At 41.6% G+C, this 21,618-nt stretch overlaps 1 protein-coding gene across 11 annotated transcripts in view; it reads left to right on the top strand.

Moving 5' to 3' along the window:
- The window catches only part of tns1b (tensin 1b), a 271,589-nt gene that overhangs the window by 234,960 nt on the left and 15,011 nt on the right, over positions 1 to 21,618 (top strand). For 7 of the 11 annotated variants that reach the window (XM_037539398.1, XM_037539400.1, XM_037539402.1 and 4 more), the window contains 6 exons: positions 4,011 to 5,522; positions 13,520 to 13,701; positions 13,960 to 14,098; positions 18,686 to 18,781; positions 19,736 to 19,753; positions 21,324 to 21,495. In XM_037539398.1, coding sequence (XP_037395295.1) covers positions 4,011 to 5,522; positions 13,520 to 13,701; positions 13,960 to 14,098; positions 18,686 to 18,781; positions 19,736 to 19,753; positions 21,324 to 21,495 — 2,119 coding nt within the window. The remainder of the gene's footprint in view (positions 1 to 4,010; positions 5,523 to 13,519; positions 13,702 to 13,959; positions 14,099 to 18,685; positions 18,782 to 19,735; positions 19,754 to 21,323; positions 21,496 to 21,618) is intronic. The other 4 variants (XM_017691585.2, XM_017691590.2, XM_037539401.1 and 1 more) reach the window with 3 other exon arrangements.

The following is a 21,618-nucleotide window of genomic DNA, read 5'->3' on the forward strand; positions in this document are numbered from 1 at the left end:
AGTGTCAGAGAAGTGTATGGACAGACAGAGAAAGGCCCTGTGATGTCACAGTGTTAGGCATCGCTCAGCTGGGAGAGGATAAAATCACGCCCATCTCAGCAGGGTTAGAGGACGCAGAGTGAGAGAGTGAGAGAGAGAGAGACGGGCCATCCTTAAGAGAACGTTTTGGTCAGACTGTCAGAATGAGTCTTGTGGCAGTAGTAGGAGGAGTGTGAGCCAAGCCTGCTCCCCCTGCACAACTCGTTAATGTTCAGCTAGCAGAAGAAAAGGGAGCAGAAGAAAAACTGCCTCTCTTCAATACTCTCTGAAAGTTGCAGTGGAGCTTGTGGACCGGGACGCTACAACAGGTAGGGAGGTTCAATCAGCTGCTCTGTTTTCCTTGAGAACTTTAAATAATAACACCCTCTCAGAGTACTTTACCATGTTAGATATTTATACGAGTGCTGCCATGTGTTAGCTATTTATACAAGTGATGACTGGGGAAGGGAGGATGTTGAGCGTAATATGGTAACCATGGTGGATCGCTGTAGCTCATAAGCAGGTGATAAAAATGCACGCTGAAATAGAAGGCGGTTCCTTTTTCAACAGAGAGGTGTGTCTCCTTCCATTTGTAAAGCTGGCTGTCATGAAGAGTCTGGAGGCTAATGACCACATCAGGTCTTCACATGACACCATTGAGTCATAAGGGTGTTTTTAGGTGTAAATAAAACATGAGAAGTCTTTAATCTGTCTGAGCCCACTGAGGCAAATGTCACGCTTTAACTTTTAATTAGTATGGAGTTATGTGTGAAGTTGCTTTGAGCGTTGTCGCTGATCTGGTGTGTGTCTGCTTCTCTACAATTCTGAAAAGCCTCAACAAAGCTGGGAACTTTCTGGTGAAACTAGCCAGTGCTGGACGATGGGGGAAAAGCTCACTTTTTCCAGGTCTGGCTATTAAAGGGGAGTGCTGGCGTTAAGCCTGGGCTGATTGAGACAAAGCTAACTTGTGCCTTTCAGCCAGTGTATTTGGCCCCGTCCCTTTAAAGCACATCTGAAATACTCCCAAGCAGTACATCGGTAAGAACCCTGTGCACCATGTGGTGTATCCTACGCAAAGCAGAGATGCTGTTGTGAAAGTGCCTGTAGTAACTAGAAATGACCAAAGTGTTTAAAAAAAGGAAAAAAAAATCCAAAGTAAAAATAAACAATTGTACACAGTAGATGCCATTTGTATTCAATTTTAATGGTCCAGAATTAAACTGCATGGGAGCCTGTGGATTGATAAGGGTGCCAGGAATTAATTTTACTGTACTACTTTGCAGTAATTTCCTATTTGCATAAATTGCATTTATAAGACTTTCTCAGTTTGCAGCTGTTTCTACAGTGGCTTGACAGACATCAGCTCATGTATTTTGATCAAATTCTGACCCTCCTAGGTCAAATGCTTAAATAGCCCAGAGCAGAGGTCATGACTCAGAGAGCCAAAAACAACCAAGAGACTACTAGGTCGAGTCAAGGTCAAGCCATCTATCCAATTAAAAAAAAACGATGAATTTCACTCTCATTTGCCTAACAGTGAGTCATTTTAACCATTAGCATGTTCACGTGATGATACTTTTTTAAATAAAAGGTTTGGCAAAAGCAAGGAACAATGCCCAAGATATTTGGGGTTGCCATTCCTGATTCTATGTATACGTGGTTATAACAGAACTGGAAAGCTTAGCTGAATAAATAAGCAACTTCCTGCTTTGATGACATCTCCTCATATTTTAGTTGCTAATATGTGAGTTGCGTAATACTGGCTGCAAAACAAGATCAAGTACAACATGCTTTTAGTTATCATCCTGTATTTCCAGAGCACCTTTTTTTGCAAAGGTTGATGGTAGTCAGACATTTCTCAAGAGTCACTTTAAAGACCCGTGAAAGTATTCTTTCAATTACAATTTTATTTCTCAATTATTGAATTGCATGTATATGTCACAGAATGTAGTTCTATTATTTCAAATGCCCTCCTCACACCTGTAATATAGCACTGTGTTGAAGCATGTAAATAACTGACTATTATTTACAACAGCCTCCACATGACGGGATTTAGTGTTACAGTGTTACAACAAGGCCTTCCTAAATAACAAGAGAAGTCCATATCCTCCCATGTTTGTATGCACATGTATATATATATATATATATAGTTCAAATAGCTTTAGTTCAAATAAATTTGCCAGTTTTTTCAACCTTTTTTTTGCTAATGATGTTTATTTTGATGCATATATTGTTAGAATTGATGACCAAAATCAGCCATATGGTTACATGTGGTGGCAGATTTACCATATGAATAATGATGTTGATAAATGTGTTTTGCCTCCTTTAAATAAACAAATGAAGTAATATTATGGAAAGCTCATTTGGTTCAAACAACATGTAACATGTAAATGTACTGAATAAATTGTGATTGCCTTTTTACCAGGCTTTTTACTGACTGTTACAATTGGCCCTCAATCTGTTACAATAATCCCCACCTACAGACAAGTTGTAACATTTGCACTCACACCACTTTTGGCTGAACTGTTCAGAATAGCAGGTGCTGGTACTAAAGTTTACATTTTAATTTGAATCAGATTCTTGCTTGTATAAAAGTCTTAATTGTGCTCAAATATTATACAAAATATTTAGTAAAAAACAACATGCATTGAGTCTTTCTCCTAGTCTCCCCTACGTACCGTTCTTACATTTACTTTGATGTAAGAATAGTATGTTAAATCTGTACAGCCTGCAGCTTAACTTGTATTGCCTTGTACTGAAGTTTTCAGCAGCACAGCATTCTCAACCGCGTCCTCAGATCTGAGTCTAAGATACCCTGCATTAAAGCATCATGGGAAATTTAGCATGGGTGTTCCATGCCAGCTGTAACTGAATCAGTGATGTTTGCTCACAGTCTGAGGGATCTCATTAACACACGCACACTAATACTTTACAGCCTGTGAATGGGTAAATGTCTCTGGTTTAGGCACATATTTCAGTCTCTGGGATGAACAGGTGCCACATTCCCATATAGTGAGTTTAGCTTCGGGACAGAAAGCATGTTCAGTGTTCAGAGTCACAAATTAGCAACTATGAAGTCGTTTGTTCAAATTCTGTCTTGGCACAATGGGAAACTGAGGGTGGCCTTGAAAAAGAGAAGTAATTTCTCAATAGCCCTACTAAATGAAGCAAAGCAAAAGTTGATACTGCAAAGCATGCAGTGGCTCAGTGGTTTGGGAAGGTCAGTGTCCAACATAATGTGTTGTGACAAAACTCAACCACAAGAAAACAAAACCATCATTGTCAGAGCTGCAGACAAATAGACTTCCCAGCTGCCCAAGCCAAAATGTGTGTGTGTGTGTGTGAGGGTGTAGGCAGTGATTCCTTGGTTCCAAGAAGGCAGGAAATGCCTCCAACCTTTACTTGTGAGGCTATTTTTCCATGGGTGAGTCAGAGCTTTGGATAAGAAGCCTCGTAGCTCTCTTGGGAAGCTGTCGTTGAATCTTACCCAAGGGTGGGATTGCATGTGTGTGGGTGTCTTTATGGAGGGAGGGGTTCATAATAGCATGAGGTAGAACCATAATACAGTCGATTAACACAATATTTTCCAGTTGGTCTCCAGTTCATTTTGTTTAACATTTGGTAGGATAAACAAAGTAATTCATCAGCATTTGGTCCATAGCAATACTCAGTGACTCAGCATCACTTTTTGTCTCCTGTTGTTGATTATGTAATAGTCTTGCACCAGCGCACAGTCATGCAGCATTAGTTGGATGCAGGTGCTTGCGTGCATAAACACACACCAAACACATGTTTGTGATTAGTACTTGAACATTTAAAGGCTTACAAAACAAGCTTCTCTAATTTTACTGTTGTATGCCATTTTTTCACTTTCCTTTTCTTTTGTGTAAAACAATTTAAAAAGATTCAAACAGATGCTGATGAAGTTGGCTGTTGAACAAACTTCTAAGGACTAGTAAGTGACAACACTTTGTTTCTGTGTTTTCCAACAGACGTCATTCATACACAGGGTCCTCTGGACGGCAGCCTGTACGCAAAAGTCCGAAAGAAGGAATCTCTGGACGCTACAGCCAACGGCCTCCCAGCTGCGGTTGAGCACGCCCTGCCCCCTGTTGACCACGCCCTGTCTGTGAGCAGTGACTCAGGCAATTCAACTGCCTCCATCAAAACTGACCGCACGGATGAAGCCAACCAGCAGCCAGCACCAGTAAGCCAGCCATCGGCCCCCCAGCCCCTTAGCCCTGAGGAGAAGCAGGAGCTAGAGCAGCTGCTTAGTGGCTTGGAGGCTCCCATGCACCGGCCGGGATATGCAAGTGGTCCTGGGGGAGGCGGAGGAGGGGGAGGAGGCGGAGTTCTTCACCTGGTGCCAGCTCAGGTCCATGTGAATGGACATAGCAACATAGATAGGGAGACTGACATCCTGGATGATGAGCTGCCCAACAGCCAAGAGGGCAATAGTGTGGACAGTTTGGGGACGCTGTCCTCTTCGTTTGAAGGCCGGGCCACACCTGCTGATCTCTACTACCAATCTGAGACTGTCATAAATGGTCAGGATGCACCCTATCTGGAGAAGGGCATGCAAGAGAAAACCCCAGAACCTGAGACATTCCTCCCTGGCTCCACCTCCAGTCACGATCAAGTGGGTGACTCTGGACCCCTGTCCAGCAGCTATGCTAGCCAGAATGGTAGCATTTACCGCTCGCAATCATTCGGTGCCACACCCAGCAAAGACTTTGAGCAGAAGTCTATGCCCAAAGCCCCTACACGCACCACCAGCAGCAGAGATGCTGTCCAGAGGGGGCTCAATGTGTGGCAGCAGTATGGCGTCCCAGAGGAGCCAGTGACAGACGGAATTCATTTCGGCCCAGCACTGCAGACCCACAGCCTGCCCGAGTTTCCCCAAGCCGCTTCACAGCGAGAAATCGAGCAGTCCATTGAGACTCTGAACCTGCTAATGATGGACCTGGATCCGGCACTTAGTAATAATACCCAGTTGCCCAAGTCTTACAGTGCTCCATCCGGTGATGGGGTTGTGGTCACTACCCAGCCATCCTTCGCTCAGACACAGGCTCGGCCCTCCTATCAGGCTGATGTGGCCATACATGCTCATTCGGGAACCTTTCCAGCAGGATTCAACCAGTTGCAGCAAAGGAACGGTCCATTTCAGCAAACTCCATCTCCGGTGCAGCCCCAACTCACAGAAGCACCACAGCAGGTGGTTAGCCTTCAGAGATCTGATACATACCCCCTTTCAGCCGTTGAACAGGATGGTCCTATTCCACTCCAACCTTCTGGGCCATCCCCTATGGTTGGCAGTCTGCAGCTGAAGCCTCTCAATACATATCCTGCTAGCACAGTCTCTCAGTCCCCTGATCCACTGGAGTCAGACTCACATACTGTCCCGCACCGAAACTATTCCTCTTCATCCTCCCCACTGCCCAGAGACACCGAACCTGAGGACACCAACTACAACCTGGAGGGGCTGGTAGCCCACCGTGTGGCAGGCAAGCTAAAATCTCTTTTAATCTTACATGCTGCAACCATTATTGTCAATTTGTTATTCTATTTAAAATATGGTTAGAACATTGCATAATGAATGGCAGTTACATAATGAATTACATTTGATTTGAACAGTGATAAGTGCAACCTCTAACTGTCTGTTTGCATCATGAGGCGACAAGTCACTGTCACCCCAAATCTTATTGACACATTAAACGTGCACTCTGTCCAGCTTCTGACAAAAAACAGTTAAATATCTTCTATATATGGACATTATAAGTTTAAAAGTATATATGTTTCCTTGGAGTCCCCTGCCTGTGATTGTTTCGAGGAATCTGTTGGAGCCAGTGATTTATATTGCTGCATCCCTGTATCACAATTCATTTGCATGAAACTGAGAAATTCTCAGCTGAATTTGTCACTTGTCACTAAATTGCACCTGCAAATCTTCACCTACAGACAATGACTGGTCACTTTGCACTCTGTCACCTGCTAACGTGAACTTAGGGCGAGAGATATTCATTCTGCCTCTTCACTCCATGAATGAGTTTGTCAAACCCCATAACAGAGTGTGAGGCAAAAGGTGAAATCAAAGGAAGCAAATCAAAGACAAATGCTTCCTGTCTTTTCTTAGCTACCCAGCTTTTTTAGGGAGCATACATAGATTGGATAACTGGACTTCAGCGACACACACACAGCCGTGTCTTTCTTCTGCGTTTGTGCGTTGGTGCTGACATGAGCTGAGTGAGATCACAAAGAGAGCATTGTGTAAAGTGTCGCTGGCTCCAGCTCTGCTATCAGGCTTTGTTCCTGCACTGTGGCCGCGCACACTCACTTTACCAGAACACTGAGCGCTCGTACAATCCATCTGGAGAAGTGTTTAAAAAATCTGGTTCTGAAGCTCTGAACAGAGCCCCGTGTTCCCCAAAAATAAAGCAGCGTAAAGATCAGCTGGGGATAATAGAGTAAGGATCACTGAATGCTCGCAGGACGTTCACATCTTCCTTTTGAGAAGCTCAACCTGGGCAGGTAAAAGGAATAGTTTGGCCATGAAATCAAATTCACACTATTTCCCCCTATTTCAAACTCAATCAACTAGCCAAGACTGTCCAAATTGTATTTATTTGGTTTTGCACTGGAGTGGAGTTATACTCCTCCAATTAGCACAGTGCAAATTACATGTTGAAATCATCAAACACTTGGCTCAGACTTGCTTATGTGGTTTCTAATGCTGTGTGACACACAAATCTATAAACATAGATGAAAGTAGGGATGAATGAAGGTGATATGAGAATTGTGGGCTAGTGCCAATATCTGGTGTTTTTCATATACATATCTTCACATACCAATATGTAAAAATGTATAAATGCACCTGGATAAGCAGTAGAGAGTTGCAATTTTAGTGCAATAGGCTAACATTACTTACTTACCTTAACATTCCCTTCTTCTGGAATAAATATCTGTACAATATCAATCTTTCTTAAGCAAATGTCTGCTGATACCAATATCATTCTGATGTAATGTTAGTAGTCATGTAGGTGTCAAAAAGCCCTACAAATGTTACTCTTCAGTAAAATGTTATATTTTAAATCTGGGTTTTTGCTGAACTAATCCTAGAATTTTCATAGCTTTAGTCATTCTAGTGTTAAGCCAAACATTATTTCTCCTTTCCAGTTCTGAGACTTTTATGTCAACCAAGGTTAAAGCATTTTGCACTTGTTAAGATTTGCCTGATGTCTCATGTGATCACAGAGTGGGTAGTTGAGTCAAATATAGCCTTTTTTCCTTTTTCCCAGGCTTATTCCAGATGCAAATGTTTAAAGTTATCACACGTGTAATTGACCAGGACTATTCAAATGTTTGCTTCACTGGACAAAGATAAGAAAAGCAAACTACATAAGGAGTCTCAGTTTCAGAGTCCAGGAGCCTCAAGTATGAAGCTATACATTGCTACATAGTAAGGCTGTCACAAGCTGCATACTGAGTGACAGGAATGGAGAATTTATTGTGGCTGGACACAGTTGCCCTCTAGTGGTGTCACTCGCAATGAATGGAAGCCATCAGACTGCATCTGTATTTACAAAGTACTGTAAATATTGACTGCAGGCTGTTAGCAGAAGCTGGAGTGTGTGTTGACGTGCATCATACAGGTTGTAGAGGTGAGATCCTAATAAGTAAAAAGAGGAAAGACTCTTTATGAGGCAAACATGGGGAATGAAGACCGCCACATTTCTCTTTTATTAGCATGCCTGTGTTGACACATACATGTTGGTAAAAAGCAAGCGACTGCAGGAGAGACAGACTCTTCTGGGCTTCTTCTCCAGTTTTCTCACGTTCAATCACTGGTCCTTGCGAGCACTTAGCATGTTCTCCTTATCAGACTAGGCCTTACTGGGGATTATGGGAACACTGCTTGCATGTGCTCTCTGAGGCAGGCACACACAGATAGAGCTGTTTGTCTTAAAGGCAAACAAAAAATTGAAGGAACCAAAAACTTAATACTGTTTTTGCTTTTCTGCTCTTAGATTACATGTGAATAAGAAGTCCATGCTTATCTAGGATGACCATTACTCTTTGTCTGGAAAGTAGGCTGATTAAATTTTAGGCTTGTTTTTGTAGGCCATTGTTTAAAGGGAATTCCACCATTTTTCCAAATTTAGATATAAAACAAACAAAAAAAGATATAAACAAAGTTATTCAGAGTGGTTTGATGTGAAATGCATCATTCTAAAGAAATCTGCCTAGACAATACAGTTCACAGTGGTGATAGGAACCAGATGTCTGATGGATTAATGCTTCTAAAAACTCCTTCACATTGCCTGATGCATAAGATATTGTTTTACTATAATTTGGAGATCTGCAAACATCTTTATTTGTATAATAGACATGATGACCCCTGGTTCCTGTCACCACCACTGTAACAAATCTTAGTTGATAAACTTCTCTGCAGTTAGCCATTTCACATTAAACCACTCTGCATGACTTTGTCTACATCACATCCTTTGGGATAAGTCATAATTTGAAAACTTGGTAAAATTAAAAAAAAAAAAAATGTTTCTTCTCTCTTTCTTCTTCCGTATTCATTCATCCTGTATGTGGACTGCTCGTCTTATCATCACCTCCTCTCCGCCCTCCTCTCCACTTTCCTTTGTCACCTCCTGATGCCCTCCATCATCCCTGTGCTCCTTCCCTCCCTACTGGTGTAGAGTACACTGCCCGCATTCGCCACCTCACTGACCCATCTGACCGAACTCCTCAACCTGACCACCGCCGCCGCTCTCTCTCCTTCTCTGGTTGGTCCCTCTCCCTCTGAGTCTGTCTCTGTCTGTCTGTTTGTTTCTTTCTGTTTTTCCATCTCACTCTCTTTCTCTCTTTCTCCATCTTTCACTTTCTTTGAATCTTTCTGTGTCTATATATCTACCTCTTAGTGCACACTGCAGAAAATTAGGTCTTGGCAAGTGGAACATATAAAATCTAGTCAATTTCTCATTTTGAGACTGTTGTAAAATAAAATTGAGATTTTTCAAAATATTGCTAGATGTTTTTACTTGTTTTAAGTCATTTTATCTAGAGAAATTATCTTATTGCAGTCCCCAGGACTGATTATAGTATTACTCACTCACTCCTCATCTAAGCCACTTATCATGCTGGATTGTGGAAGTGCTGGAGGCTATCCCAGCAGTCATTGGGCTGAAGGCAAAAAGCACCCTCGACGGGTCACTAATCCATCACATGGCAATGACGGCTTATTCTGTTGACAGTTAAACCCAGCAAAATTGTCTCAAAAATATGTAGAAAAAGGTCAATAATTGGTCAACTCTATTTGTATAGACTCCCCGCGACCCTGAGGGAGAAGGGGCTTAGAAAGTGTGTGTGTGTGTGTGTGTGTGTGTGTTTGTATAGACTACTATAGATGCTCATCTTGCATTTAAATTATATTCAGCTAAATATCTATTTAATTCACCTTACTTTTCCTGAACCCTTACTCTGCCCTAACCATAATCTTTTAACTTTAACCTCAACTCAAAACTTAAATTGAACCCTTATGCTAGTCTTACACTCCAGTTCTAACACTTTAGTTTCAACGGATAGTGTTCATAAATTGAATAACTATAGACAATCTGTTGTGGGCTATCCAAGTAAAGTGGGGTCAAATCATCTTTTAATACCCTCACAATATTGTAATATTAGATATCGTCTGAGTAAGATGATTTCACTTACAAAGATATACATTTTTGCAGTACATCATTCTATCTTTATCTCATGTCTATCTCCGTGTTGATCCATAACACCTCCTTTGTGTGAAATTTCACTTTATTTTCTCTCCCCCTCAAATTAACTGTCCTTTGTAAGACATGAACTGGCACTAGCCTTTCCTGCCTTCTGATATTTGAGTGCAAAGCGTTTGCACTCGTTTGGGTCTCGCGGTTTGCTGTAGACCCCAACAAACTAATTGCATTTGTATTAGTGGCTGAGTGAAGGTTTCACAAGAGTGAGACGTGCACAGACAAAGGCCACTCTGTCTACGTCCGCCGAGTGCATGTCACAAGATACAGTTTGCCAAACTAGGCGAACAATACGGAGGCGTAGAGACACAGGATTCTTTCAGGGCCTCTCCTCCATGTCTGCTGTAGCATTTAGGAGCAGGACAAAGCGTAATAAATCCTACTCATTCCCTGAACCACTGTACAGCCCTTATCTGCCAATAGGGAATAAATGTCTAGGACGTGAACTACGTTTTATCCTCACAGTACAGCAGCCAGATGCCAGCGTCCGCTCAGCTCTTCCGACTCACATCAACTTCAACAGAGGCTCCACAATGGCCTAAAAGTAGGCTAAGGATCTCTTAGACCTCATCCCAGATAACATTTCTGTGTCGCAGGGAAAGAGTGAGCTCTTTTATGCCTAGAGAAATGAATGAAAAGAGAAAAAAAGCTTTTGTCCGTTCCTCTCCTGTGGCTCCTGCACAGAGTGGTTGAAGATGAGAGGAAAAAAAAGCCTTGGGATTTCTCTGCTGCTCCAGCTTGAGTGCATTAGGCCTGCACGGTTGCTGAGGAAACAGTAACAGTGTTTGACACGCACAGCTGTGGAGCGGTGCTGTGTCATTCCGTCTGTTTTGCATGTTTCTGGTCCTGGCTTGAAGAGGGACAACTCTTCCAGGGCCCGTTGACAGGCCAGGATCCAGATCCATCCTAACATCGGCCTCTCCTCCCAGATCAATAAATCCAAGGTCTTTGTATTTGACATCACTCTTGGATACAGCCTCCAGAACTGTGAATAGGCCACAGATGGATGGTGCTGTATGTACAATTTTGTTTTGACTGTTAAGAGTTCTTTTTTTTGTAGTGCCATGAGATGGCCTTATCCTAATCCATCTATTTTGTGGCCAGAAACCATTTAAATGATCAGATTTACAAAATCTTCCTCTTACCATAATCCACAATTGCAATCTAGCAAAGTTTTCCTTCTTTAGCTTTTCATTGGAGCTACAGATCAGTTTACTGCATGTTACAGTTAAGCAGTTAACATCCTGACCAATACATTAAACTGTACATTCAATGCACCAGTGTCTTAGTGTGATATGTAATGAAAAAACAAAAGAGCAACTGCTTATCAGGTGACTGCGAATGTCAATGGACACAATCACACTGTGTCAGCATGAACAGTCTGGCCAGAGCTGCACTGAGAGGGATGAAGGGCATGAACTCATCCTGAAGATGAATGGACTTGCACAAACAGAGAGTGCTGCAAATAGGCACTGGTCTACAGTGATGTGGAAAAAGTGATGGTTCATTGTTCATGTCTTCTAAAATGTGAGTGCTACCATTCTATGATCGATTTAGGGCTGGTGTGTTAGACTGCACTCTTCACCAGTATCATTAAAACACCTGTTGAGGGAATATCTTTGTGAAGAATGGTGATCTATCCCACCAGTATAACTGCAAAGAATACAATCCATGCCAAGTAGTTTTGAAGCTGTCCTGGGAGCTTGTTGTGACTGAACTCCTTTAGGCTTTATGTTTGCACATGCATAAATCATCACACATCTACCAAAAGCATCAAATAGTGTCGAACAGACAAATGCATCTCAAACAGAATTGAATAAATGGTTTCCGACACAGTATCTGTTGTAAAATGAACAAAACTGTGCTAGGTAGCTGAAAACTATAGTAACAGCGCTAAAACCTGAATTGTGTCCATTCTTTTATCCACAGATAACAATGGCATGTGTCAGCTTCCATTACTTGTTATCAGCATTAGCTTCATATATCCAGTGCAAAAGTAAAGAAGCAAACAGAGACTAACCATGTTCTGGCTGATCAGCTGCTGCTGGGCTAAGAGGAAAAATGTGTAAATTGTGGCCTCTTGCTTTAAATGAGCATGGTCTCTTATGACTGGCATTGTGGCTTTGGGCATGGCTCCAACAGCCACAGTGCCCACTAGTCCCTGCGGAGGAATTGATGGCACAGGAGATGTGGAAGCACCAGTGTGAGCAGCCATTGGTCTTTGCGCTGTGGCTTGAAGCTGTGGACACACCATGAGGCTCACTTGCTCCATGACCGGGAGAGAGAGCTGGTAAATATTTTGCTCGAGCTGTTGCCTGGTTTCCGAAACACTCACACCCTTGCACAAGGGTGTGTTTCTGCACGCCCCCGTGTGGGGTGGACTGCAGTGGGATGGGAACAGGGCTGTGTATGATTACGCAGGCTGATTTGGAGACAGCTGGGCTGGTCTGAAGACCTGTCTCATGTGGATGGCAGAGGGAGGGAGGGGCCTGATCTTGGATCAGCTGCTCTCTCTTTATGTAAGGGAATTCTTTAGTGTGTTGAGTGAAAAAACTAAACCTAGATCCCCCCGGTTTCATACGTTAGTTTTTTTTTCCATGTTTATGTACTACATTTTTATCTTGATGAACAACTAAAGAGGTCAACATTATGGCTCAGCATTGTTATGTGGATACCAAATAGGCTCAATTTGACAATTTAACCCCTTTTCACAGTAGCTATAAAATGTCCTCCTGCTTTGGAGGTCCTTCTGTTTTAGCACAAACCATTTCTTTCTTTGTTGAAATATATTCCATTGATATGCGCATGATTTACAAAACATTTGAATGTTTTTATTTTATTTAAAAGCCTTTTTTATTGTGGCTGTTGTACAGTTTGAAATGAAGAGAGCTGCAGTCATGGCTATTATATCTCAGCATGGCTGTCTATGTGGAAAAATGTGAGTTGTTTGTACAGCTGGGGGTACCTCACCCCCCTTCTGTTTTACACATTATTGCTCACTAGCAGCTCAATACAGAATAACACAGAAAACACAGAGAGCCAACAGTGGCCTAGTTAATCAAAACAAAGTTCAAAAGATTTGATGACACAATTAAAAATGTCAGTCAATTAGGAGCCCTGCAGATAAGGGTTAAGGCTTAGCAAGTCATTGGTGAGTATTGGTGAACCATTTTTCTATTAAATTCCTAATCTTTGCCCTTGATATTTCAGTACATAAAGGGCTTATGTACTTTATTGTGGTGCTTACTTAACATCCATATTCACAAAGACCACAGCTACTGAATGTGTCCTTTTTACATCCACCTCTGCCACTGGTAGCGTAAGAATTTTACACAAGTCCTGTTTGCTTTTTAGATGCTGCATTTGGTATCAAACGTGACTCGATGAAAAAGAGCTTAAAGCCTGCTTTGAGGTCGATCCAGAGTGTTAGCAGCCAAAGCACATTAACCAGATGTGAGGATATATTCGTAGCATTTCTCTGATGTGCTACTGAAAATCAGGGCTGTATCAATGAGTGCATTGTTTCTGGTAAACACTTCCAAACAGGCTTCAATTGTTAGATTTCAAAGCCCTGTGCGACTTTAATAAGAAAAATAACAGTCTTAAAAGGTCTTTGGCAGTTTCAGCTATGTTTTTGTGAAGCACTTTGTGACTATTATTTGCAAGAGAGCTGTACTGACTAAAGGTTACCATATTGTTGTTGGTGGGGTTTGCAGGTGTCCAATCTCGAGAGATGTCCCCGGATGAAGACTCAGCGCCAGGACGACGCCGGACTACAAGCGAAGGACAGTCCCACGAGAAAGAAGAGAGCCCCACCCATGTCCGTTCTCCAATTCGCTGTATTTCACCAGAACTGGCCAATACAATCGCTCTGAACCCAGGGGGCCGGCCTAAGGAGGTAGACTTAGAGGCCCACATACCAATTTTTTGTCTAAATGATATATCTGTGGATTTCTGAGCCGACTTGAAATCGTGATTTATAACATATGGATTTTTTTGTTTCATGCAAATTTGTTGTAAAAAAAAAAAACAGTTATGATGGGCTTGGTTTTTGTTTATATATGTACATGTGCATGCAGACACATGTATGACTATAAATGTGTATTTGTGTGTGTGTGTGTGTGTGTGTGTATTGACCTGTCTTCTGTTCCTCTAGGGACACATGCACAGTTACAGGGAGGCCTTTGAGGAGATGGAGGGAGGTCCCGTAAGCCCCCCACCAGTTATGGGCGGTGAGGTCTTCCCCCAAACCCCTGCCTTCCCTGTCTCGCCACAAACCCCTTACTTCAACCTGTGTAAGTTCCCCAACTGAAGGAGGAGGGTGCCGTAGAGCTGAGGTCATATAGCCTATAGAAAGATAACTGCTCAGTGAACATCTAATATAGTCCCATAGACACAGTGTGGAGAAGAGTTTAAATTCACAGTGTGAAGCAGCAACATAATCCACCTGTCAAGCTGTAGTGAGGCATGAATGTAGTCAATGTAGGCTGTACAGATCCTGATTACTCTTAGTACCACATGCTTTGTTTTAGATTATCTACAAAATACATGTTCTTGGGTCACTTCTGGTGAAATGAACGATTATCACATCACATCAACAATTAACCTGGAAATTTTATATCATAGCTTAGGAAGTGTTGCTTTTATAGTGATGCTGATATATTTTAACAAATACACTATGTCAGTGTGGTGGTGGGTCTCTTTCCTATAAGAATAACCTCTTTATTTCTCTTTCTCCACAAGAACCTTGAAGGGTAAACCAATGTTAACACCCTGTCTATAAGCCAACAGTAGGCAGTGCTGTGAATAATAGCTGAAGCACAGTCCTATCTCTGGGACATTATGTAAGGCCCAGATTATCACTCACAGATGAGTACAAGCTGTGAATGTTAGAAGTTAGACTAAGTTCACGTGCAACATGATTCTCTCTAGCAAGGTTTGTTCTTTGTGTGCCAACAACTGGCGGATAGCGAGCATTTTGTTGGCTCATAGACATTCCTAAAGGCTCGGACAAGAAAGACTCGTCACGCTCTCCTGTTCCCCAGCAGTCCTCATGTTTGCACAATGTGTTGCCATTGATCATTTGGAATACTTGACTGAGTCCATATAACCATCAAGCTCTCAACTATGCTGCTTGCCAAACGTTTATGGACACCTAGCTTTTCAAAATGTTTTTAAATGAGCATGTTTTCTGTGTCACAGATGTAAATGCTTTTGACAGTGCTACCTTGGGAATAATGCCAAAGCACATTTCATCCTGTTGTTATGATGTCAACAGTGTTTTATCTTTGCGATAAAGAGTTTCACTGGGTGCCTTTAACAGTAAGTCGAAAAGAAAACTGTCAGAACACTATTTAGGCAAAACCTGCCCTGCATTTGCTAACAAAACCTTTTCAGATATTTTGTCATAATAGAAAAGTAACAGATCAAATTAAACATTATTTAAAATTACAAAAGGAGCCCTTTTGATTTGGCACTCAGGCTGAACAGGACTCAAATACATACACTGCCTCAGGCAAAATTCCTTTTAGAGAAACCAGGATAGCTCAGTTTTAATCACCTCTTACCTCATCTTACCCCCTGCACCTTTACCTTGCCATTGAGCCTTTATAACTGCCTCATAAAAGCCTCTTTACAAGGTCACAATGTGCAGACGCCCTCAAAAAGCCAGGGTCCGACGCATGCTCTCGACCTGCTCTGTTTTCTTTGGCCCTCTGCTGCATTTCTACTTACCAGACATGCCGCCTGAAACCCATCCAAGCCCTGCTGCTTTGGTTGAAATTTTACCCTGAAGCTGCCTTACGCTCAGCACAAATCCAATCGTTCTCTAGAGCGCCGCTGTCACGAGCGCCTAAATGAGGCTTGACAAGACTTATTGTAATATCAGTCTATGAAAATAGAAAAATATGATTCTTCAGGCATATTGCTTTTATGAGGCACAAGCCAGGGATATTTGGTGCACGTTTTACTTTTCAGCACTTCATAAAGTGCTTTGCGGTGTTTTCTGGTGGAATTGCGCTAATGGCAAAAGTATTCTCGGGGCAAACATGGACTCTTCAGGGTTTTTAAAGGCGAGTCAGGGGGGTGCTTTCTTCACCCCCCTTTGTGGATTTGTGGGGAGCAGGAGATGGTGTAGGTTGCTCTTTCTGGTTGGTGTAAAGGGGCCCACATCCACTGAGAGCTACTTTAAAGCAGCAGTATCACTGTGGCCCCCTTCTCCTGCAGTGAACTGGAGGACCACTGAGTCTTCCATTAAGCCCTCACCCCCCCCCCCCCCCCCCCCCCCCAACCCCTTTTCATGTTGGGCAGTTTAGGCTGTCATACAAAGAATTGTATGGGATTCTTTGGTAAGTGGCGGATGCACGTACTGTTCCAGCCCCCACTGTGTCCCAGTGTCAATCCTGCCCCAGGCCTTATATCCACTGCACAAATCTGAACCCCAGCTGCTTCAGCAGGCATGTGTGTGGAGAGCAGCACTTATGATCTGATATGCACAGATACTTGGGATGGAAGAGCAGCGTAAAACCACATGGAAATCGTTTAACATTTTAGAAATTTTATGTTAATTCTGCATATCACTGCTGTCCAATAAAACATGCATGTCCAAAATGGTAACTTTACAGGAGAAGCCAAAACATTCTTAAATTGTAATACAAATTCACATTTTTTTATTTTTTATTTTGAAGCATTTGTATTAGTCATTTTTACAAAATGTAAATATATATATGTTTGTAGATGTAAAATATAGATAATGTTTACATGATGAATTTTTTGGATAACTATGTTGCAACTGGGAATTTGTTATTTTGTAGTTATTTTGTCACTGTAAAAATTAAGAAAGTTTCTGTTGAAAGCCAGTATAATACTTTAGTTGAATTTCAATATTTATTAGTGTTTTTAAACATTTTCAGTATATTTTATCAAGACTGTGACAGTCCTGTATAGAAAAATTGTGAAAATAAAAGTATCATGTTGTTCAATATGAATCAGTTCCATACACGTAGGTAACGAACAGCACATTTAACAGACTGGAGTAAATAAAGTACTCAATTTAATCATTATTTTATGGCATGTGTAATAAAAATAAACAAGCATGCCTTCAGGCTGACCCTCCGTGCTCTGAGAACATTGTTTCGTCTTTTCTTCATAATCAAGAGCAGGGAGGAAAAACACTCTTCGTAAGCATTTATTAGCCTGTGGCTAGCATAATATCATGAAATATTGTACTTTTATAATGTCGGATGAAGTGAAAATGCACGTGTGTCATATTGAATCGGATTGATGAATGTTGTGAATCATTACAGCCTTACATAAAAAAACAGTATCACCATAGTCAAAGATGTAATAGCCAATTTCTATACTGCTCCATCCCTCACACCCACTACACAAACTCTAGACCATCACTGAAGTGGGCAGGATTTGAATCCAGTCCAAAGTTATGTTTCAGTCTACATGAGTGCTGCTCTCTGTTCTACTCAGTACTTTTCTGCTTTTTTCCATTCTTCATTCCATCTTTTTTTTTGTACTGGCACCACTATTCACAGCTACTAATGCTGAGCCACTTGTCTTTTGTGAGAAAGTAAATAATGGCACTGATGTGTTTGTGAGTTTCAATGTTGTGTTGTGTAAAGTGTTTTCTTAAGGCGTGGTCATCTGCATGACATGACATGCTGTGTGATCGTTCTGTCAGTGAACAAACTCACCGTGAGTGTTGAACCTAGCATGTTCGCACTTCAAACTGGGCACTTGCATGGCCTAGCCAGCGAGCATGAGGCATTGCACAATACCCAGAAGGGTCAATATATAAACTCTAGATCAGGGGTGCCCAATTCTGGTCCTTGTGATCCACCACTCTGCAGAGTTTTTCAATCCCAATCTAACACTCTTGATCCAGTTATTGAAGGCCTGCAGGGGCATCTGAATATTGGAGCCAGGTGTGTGGGACCTGAACCATAGAGGGAGTTAGATCTCCAGGATTAGGTTTGGGCACTCCTGCTTTCTGTAGTCATCTTAACAGCATTGGATCTGTTATCTGTTTTTTTTTTTAAGAAAATAGTTTTGCTGCTGTTAACCCCTTAAACCTTAGGCTAATAATGAGTTATTAACATATGTCAGCCTTTAGAGACAGTAAATCCTATATGTAGTCTCAAAACTGTACAAAATCAGTGATACTCATATAGTACATGTGTAGTCCATTTCTGCCATTAAAATCCTTAGCAATTAATCCAGTTCTGAAATTCTTTCCTGTGATATATGCCTGTGGTGATTACTTCATACAGAATCAGACATTTTCTTTTTTGTTTTTGGACAATAAAATGGCTAAATTGCAGTCTCACATGCAGTTAAATATACATTCAAAGGCAAACAGAGAGAAATGGTCTGAGAAAGCTGAGTTAGGTTGTGTTATGGGATGAGCTGACCGAACAAAAAGTCTCTGATGACGTAGCTTCATCTGCAAAGTGAGATTGAGGGGAACAATTTATCTTTGCTAATGAATTTTTAAGGAAGTTACAACCCAGACACAAAACTCTTATCATGCTTTTTAAAATTGTGTTGAGTGATGCTTTGATGTCCCATGAAGTGATAAATCAAGATGCCTACGCAACAATTTGGAACAAACAAGGAAAAGTTGTTATGTGAAGTTACGCAAAGTTATGTGGCTAAACGAGTAAGAAGTAGTCCAAGGTTTTAGGGGTTAAGTGCAATGAACGACAGTGGTCTTTGGAACAGTGACTAAGTTCATAACATTTATTCTCCTCCACATATGGTGGCCTTTTAGCGAGTGTGTGCAGATCTATGCTGTTAAGACAAATGACCTGTCCAGTCATTGTGCTGTATGGTAAACTCTATGTTTTCTCTCTCTCTCTCTCTCTCTCTCTCAGGCCGCTCTCCTCCAGGTTTGGCTAAAACACCACTGTCCTTCTTGGGCCTGAAGCCACACAACCCAGCTGAGATCCTTCTGAACCAGACAGGCTCGGGTGAGCTGATGTGTTCATGCACACACACATGCAACTTAACAGAAAGCCTCTTAGCACAGCACTAGCCCCTCTGGGCAGCCGACACTATAACGTGTGAATAAAAAGAACTAAAGTCCAGGGCAGCCTATAAAGTTGACCTTTCATTTCTCTTTTACGACTCTCTGGCCTGCTCGCTTTCTCTGTCTTAAACAATGAACTCATAATTCCCTGTAAATGAAACAGCCTTCGTGTTTCATATGTGGTTACATTGGCTGGATCTCACCCTGAGTATGTGTATGCTACACTGTGAATGAACATGTGAGAGGGTGAAAAGTAGAGAGAGAGAGGGAGCTTTACTTTTGCTCTCTTTCATGGTAAAATGTGTAAAAACTTAGTCTTCAAAGGCTTGGCTTATAACTTTCTGAGCTTGATATGTGCATAGCCAATGACAGCCACATCGGAATATGAGAAGATCCCTAAAGTAGGAGCTGATAAATGAGCCTTTAGAGTGTAGAGTTCTTTTTGAAGATGTTTTGAGGAGCTGGTGTGGTTGTAACCAGGAGTGTAAGAGGAGCAGGAGCAGTGAGTGTTAAAGAACTGTTTCATTTGTCTGGCTGGCTGAAGAAGCTGTAGCTTCTGTCTTTAACACCGCACTAGTTTTAGCACTGTTCCTAAGCAAGATAAAGCTAAATTAAAGCTTATGCTGGTAGGACCTTTTAATACTTGACCTGTTTCATTTCTCCTCTCTCTTCTCTTTTTCCAAAGTTAGCATTGCATGTGTTATTTGTTGTTATGCTCCATTTGTCTAATATGTATAAAATGTCCCTTGCACTGTTGCTATATCTCTTCCTCTCTTTAATATGCTCCCTATCTGTCCTGCCTTTTTCATCAATGCCTGCTTTCTGCTTTTGTCCAAACCCCTCTCTTTCTGTTTCTGTGTGATTTTCTCCTGGCTTTCCTCCTCTGTTGGTACAGAGAGTGAGGGAGAGGAAGGTAAGGGTTTCCTGATGAAGAACAGTCTTGTCACTCCACTGTCCAGTCCATCCCCGTGTGCTTTAGTTTCACCAATGATTTCACTTTTGCACTCAATCCATCTTCAAGCCTGGATCTCTCCATTGTTCCAGTGAATCGCACTAGATTGCACACATTCCACATAGAGTGCATATATTCACTTTGGTTGTGTCTTTCATAGTATAGGAGCTAAATTGAACATGGATTCTTGACTCTCAGAGTGTCAGAGATCAAGGCCCTTTTTTACTTGTAATATCAACACATCTCTTTAACAGAGACCTTTGTCTCACTATGAGAACCAACAGGTTGGCCTGTGGACACTCTCTGTAAACACGATTCCTCACTCAGGGTACAGTAAAGCAGATGTCTCTCATCTTGAACAGATTCCATTAGCTTTAATAGGCAGGTTAGCCAGGGGCCAGCAGAGGAAAAGCCATAGTTGTTTACACCACATAGAGAGATCCTAACTGTACCTATTGAGAGTGACCAGGATCGGTAGTCAAAGTGTTTCTCAACCACATCACATACATTCTTCATCTTTCCAAAGTGTTTTATGTGTCCTTTTACTGTAATTATTATTATGATGTACATTAAGCAAGGCTTCAAATTATAGCTTTTAAGTAGATTTGCACCAAAATGAAATTTCCTGGCTGAAACAGAAATTCAAGAAACATGAGGATAAAAATTGAAACCATTGTTTTAAGAACTGCTCCCAGTGAGACAAAACAAACATAAAACTTACAAAGATTCTTACAGTATGTACAGAATGTGCCACCAAATCCAGCACCATTAACAACAGAGAACTCTTCATTTAAGGCATTGAATTCCATTATTTTTTAGTTTGATTTTGTACATTGTCATGGCCTTTTGTGACTTATTTCAGCCAGCGGGATCTTTCCTTTCGTCACTCTTTTTGAGTGAGATTGGGTTTTTAAGTGTTGTCAAACTGTATTGGAGAAGTTGTTAAGCTTTGTACCCTCCAGTTGAACTCAATATCATTAGTGAATTCAAGTCATTTGTCTAGGTTCCCTCAGAGAACCTGTGAAATAGATCCATACTGCCAGCTATTTTTCTTCTGTTGATATGCTAACACTCCAGCTGTTTGAATGCATCTGCGCTGAGTGATGCAGGAGAGTGAAGGAAATGAACAGTATTTTTAATCACTGTTTTTTTGTTTTTTTTTCATTTTCGGTCAGAATATTTGTTAAATGACATTTCATTGTAGACATATTTAAGTATTGAGGGTGGTGGGGTTTTTTTGCCAAGTTTTTCTGCCTTTTATCTATTTTGGCCCAAAACCAAAAGTTCCACTTTTGCCCATTTTTAGCCAAACTGTTTCACGGGCCAAAATTTATAAATGTGTTGTTTTTTTTTTCTTCTTTTCTCTGTGATGGATCGTGAAAATCAGCTCAAAGTTTCCAATACTAATCAGAACAGTGTAGTGTATGTGTCATCCTTCAGCATCATCAGCCATGTTTCAGCTGTAGAATGTTGGAGCACAGTAAGCTGTCATGTCTCCAGCAAGTGATGAAACCTATGTGTGTGTTTGCAGAGCCTCGGAGCTACGTAGAGTCTGTTGCCCGCTCAGCAGCAGTGGCTGGAGGGCAGCCATCCTCACCCGTGTCTCCCATGTTTGACAGCAGCAGCTTGGCCAGAGGAGCTGCCCCGTCTCACTCCTTCAACACTCCACTGTCTTCCAGCAGCCCTGTGCAAAGCCCAGAACTGTGAGCGCTGATGGCTTTGATGACTGTGCTCTCCAGAACTGTTTAGAACGTTTTTTTTTTCCAGCCCTAGTACTTAGTTCATGAAGGGCTGACATGTTTAATCAGGCATGTTAGAGGATTAAA

Source organism: Pygocentrus nattereri, chromosome 6, assembly GCF_015220715.1.
Source record: "Pygocentrus nattereri isolate fPygNat1 chromosome 6, fPygNat1.pri, whole genome shotgun sequence".
Classification (NCBI taxonomy): Eukaryota; Metazoa; Chordata; class Actinopteri; order Characiformes; family Serrasalmidae; genus Pygocentrus; species Pygocentrus nattereri.